This window comes from Juglans microcarpa x Juglans regia, chromosome 3S (genome assembly GCF_004785595.1).
Source record: "Juglans microcarpa x Juglans regia isolate MS1-56 chromosome 3S, Jm3101_v1.0, whole genome shotgun sequence".
Taxonomy (NCBI): domain Eukaryota; kingdom Viridiplantae; phylum Streptophyta; class Magnoliopsida; order Fagales; family Juglandaceae; genus Juglans; species Juglans microcarpa x Juglans regia.
The window spans coordinates 19,991,053-19,994,513 of record NC_054599.1 but is presented as its reverse complement, the minus strand read 5'-3'; the positions used below and the strand labels follow the sequence as shown (position 1 = coordinate 19,994,513).

At 37.6% G+C, this 3,461-nt stretch overlaps 1 protein-coding gene across 1 annotated transcript; it reads right to left on the bottom strand.

Moving 5' to 3' along the window:
- Positions 1-258: 258 nt before the first annotated feature.
- On the bottom strand, positions 259-3,461 carry LOC121257112 (probable WRKY transcription factor 57). The gene is made up of 3 exons (XM_041158005.1): positions 2,788-3,461; positions 1,291-1,434; positions 259-931 (listed from the first exon to the last, which is right to left on the bottom strand). Exons 1-3 carry the CDS (start codon positions 3,201-3,203, stop codon positions 475-477), a joined length of 1,017 nt encoding a protein of 338 aa, XP_041013939.1. The 5' UTR covers positions 3,204-3,461; the 3' UTR covers positions 259-474.

The following is a 3,461-nucleotide window of genomic DNA, read 5'->3' as shown; positions in this document are numbered from 1 at the left end:
ATATGGGGTAGAAAACTTTTAACCGACACACTCATTTTCTATGAATCATATTTAAGGAATGATTCGTAAAGCCAATTAGGAAATTATTGCACGTACTGTCATGTGAATAAGACTGAAAAATGTAAATCTTTGGTACGTAGGCCGCGGGCGGGCGTTATTCTACGAATTAAATGTACGAAGGACAAGTGCTCTCAAGGTTCTAAACTGGCCTAACGTATGAACATTTTAAACGGTACGTACACTTCTCTAGGTTCTCTCTCCCCCTCTCTCTCTCTCTCTCTCTCTCAAAGACGCAGCTAGCTACTCAGTATCCCGATACAAACGCACATTAATATATAGGTTTATAAAGAAACTAAATTCACACATGCATGTTAAAATATTGAGAGTAGTACCATATATATATATATTTACTTTAGATAGAAAGAAATTGTCAGAATTAGAACATGATACGGTATTACGTACGTACCTAATTTCTTATGATCTGTTGCGCATGTTAGGAGGCACCATGTCCCCAAGTAGTCCTTCATCAGTAGGAGCCAGCTGTAGTGGGATCGGTTCGGGAAATGCATGGGATATTTTACCAACTTCATGATGTGGTATGCTCTGTTGATGATGATGAGTCGAGTAGTTGTACTGTATCGTGCTAAAAGGATTTTGATCTTTAGGTAACTCATGAAGAACTTTTGGATAATAAAATTGTGAGACCGGAAGAGCTGCGCCCAACTGCCCAGCAGTAGTGCTAGTAGTACTACTTATAAAGTTCTGATCATCATGAATATTAATGACTCCATGGCCTGATCGGGGGAATCCAAGTACTGAGTGATGACAGTGTTGGCCTTCGTATGTTGTTATTATGACAGTGGGATCTTCAGATGAGCGTTCCACTCTCTTCTTTACCGTACATCTGCTATTTGTGCAGCGGTAGTAGCTCCTGCATGCATTTACGTCCCGTGCATCAGCTAGGTAAGTGATGGGATATTGAATGCAATACAAGTGTTTATCTTCTCATGAGAAGATAAGGGTTCATGATCATATTTTGGACCTAATAAAAACTGAAGTCATAACAAAATCTATAAACTGAAATAAACAGAGAACAAGTTAGAAACGATAACATTAATAAGTAGGAAAATAGGAAGTACTTTAATTTGTAAACGGAAATCTTAATTAATTTATTTTTGTTTCATTAATGAATTATAAAATAACGAGAGTTAAACATAAGACATGGGAAAGACTGAAAATTTTCTATTTCTTTAACTGAAGAGATCGAAGTATAAGCTACACATGACCCACCTAGGAAATGTACTATTTTTAACAGCCTTCTGTCCATATTTGCGCCATCGGTAGCCATCTTCAAGATGATCAACCTCACTCTTCGTCACAAACGCAAAACGTGGCTGCTGGACTCGCTTTTGCCCTTTCTTTCTAACCTTATTCCTACAAAATATTTCATCTACAATTAAAATATATATAGACAAGCTGTGAAGCATTACTAGTATATATTAAGAAAAAAGAAAACATATATATGAATTATAAGGAGGAACATGCGATCGATGCATGTTGTCAACTTATAATAACATGATCATGAAACTTATATATATATATATATATCCCAATATATCGTCTGTAATTCACCTCATGTACGTACATCAAATTACTGTTTTCAAATGATGTTTTTCATATGAAATTTCTTCAACAGGGAATTAATAAAATATTAACGATATTATTTTGTCTTGTACTTGAGGATTCAGATCTTAATTAAGAAACATGCAACTGAAGAAAAATGAGAAAAGAAAGACAATAATATTACCTAAGAGGCATGCAAGCATTTGTTGAGGATTCATATGAAATATTTCCTTTACAATAATCATGCATGCATTTGAAACGATCGAATGCTGATTTTGTAAGATCATCTACAATTAGTATTATATCATTCTTAGAGTACTTAATTGGAGCTACATTTAATTAATTTGCTGCTAAAAATAAATGATCTCGATGATGTGTAAACATAAATTAGTCCCACCTAATTTGAAACAGCAACCTAACACAGAGTTCCTCTAGAGAAGCGTTATGTCCGTCCAATGCAGACAGGTACTTTAGGAAATATATGAACGAAGAACAATAATAATAATAAAAAAACTCTACATAATTAAAGCAAAGTGATGAGTATTAGGTTGTAAAAATAGGAAACGTTATTATTGAGTAATAGTTTTGGGATGTCTAAGTCTTACGCACCGTTTTTTAAATAGTGTGACATCAATTATTAAATTAATATTAATTTTTTCATATAAATCTTATATTAATTTTTTTTTCAAAGGGATGCGAAGTTTATAATTTTACACGTTCTAAAATTATAAATATCCTTTTTCATTATTATTTGCCAAGAGAAAAAAAATGAAAACTGAACAAACAAAAAGTGATGGCAAGTCATTCCTGCTGCAATAGCTAGCGGTGGTGCCAAAAGGCCCCTGAAATTTGTACAATTTCCCGGTAGAAGACCCCAAGTTTTCGGTGAGGCTACGTACGGGCCTACCTAGACCCAACTTGCTTGCATGAACAAGTTGGTGGTATCTAGATGGTACGGAGCGGAGTTGCACTGGCTCCCTCCTGACTCCAAACAGAAAACCTACAGTAATTGGATATGGAATCTTTTCTTTCTTCCCCTATTAATCTAGAACTCAAAGCCTGCCATTTTGATTTAACCATGCCAAATCGAGTTAAAGTGAGAATTAGGTATGTTACATGGAGTGATGTATGTATATGTATATGTATTCACGGAACCTAACTCACGGTTTCACGGGTGGTGTTCTGCAGGAGCCCGTGGACTTCTCCGGCGGACCTTCGCTTGAGCTGGAAGACACCGAAGGGTTGCTCGGGGCTGCGGTTCCACCCGCTTTGCTGTCTGAACCAACTAGAAGGGGCGGGTCGGAGCTTTGCAAGGCGCTGTTGCACTTGTTATCGACGTCCGGGAATCCTAAGCCTCCCTCCAAATCAGATCCATCGTATAAGCCAATATTCCGGTTCTGATCATCCGGATGAAGATTCCGGTTCTGATCATCCGGATGAAGATTCCAGTTGAACTTACTGAATATGCTGCTTTCTCGGTGGTTGGTGAAGAAGTAGACTCCATCGGAGTTAGACCTGAGAGCCCAGCTTGAGTCACCGGCAAACACGATCGTTGTATCGGATTGATCTCCATCGTCCATAATCCAAAAAATGATCTTCTTATTCCAAGTGTTCGAAAATCGGATTTGAAGTGGGAATTCAGCTGAATTCCGACGAGAGACAGAGAGAGAGAGAGAGAGAGAGAGAGAGGGGGGGGAGAAGTTAATTAGCCAGGGTTTTGACGTTCCCTCGGGTCCGGAAAGGACGCGTAGCTAGTTACGAACTTTTTGATGGTATTCTTGAAAGCTTTGTCTCGTCAAGCGTATTGTAATCAGAGAGAGAGAGATGAATAGAAAAGA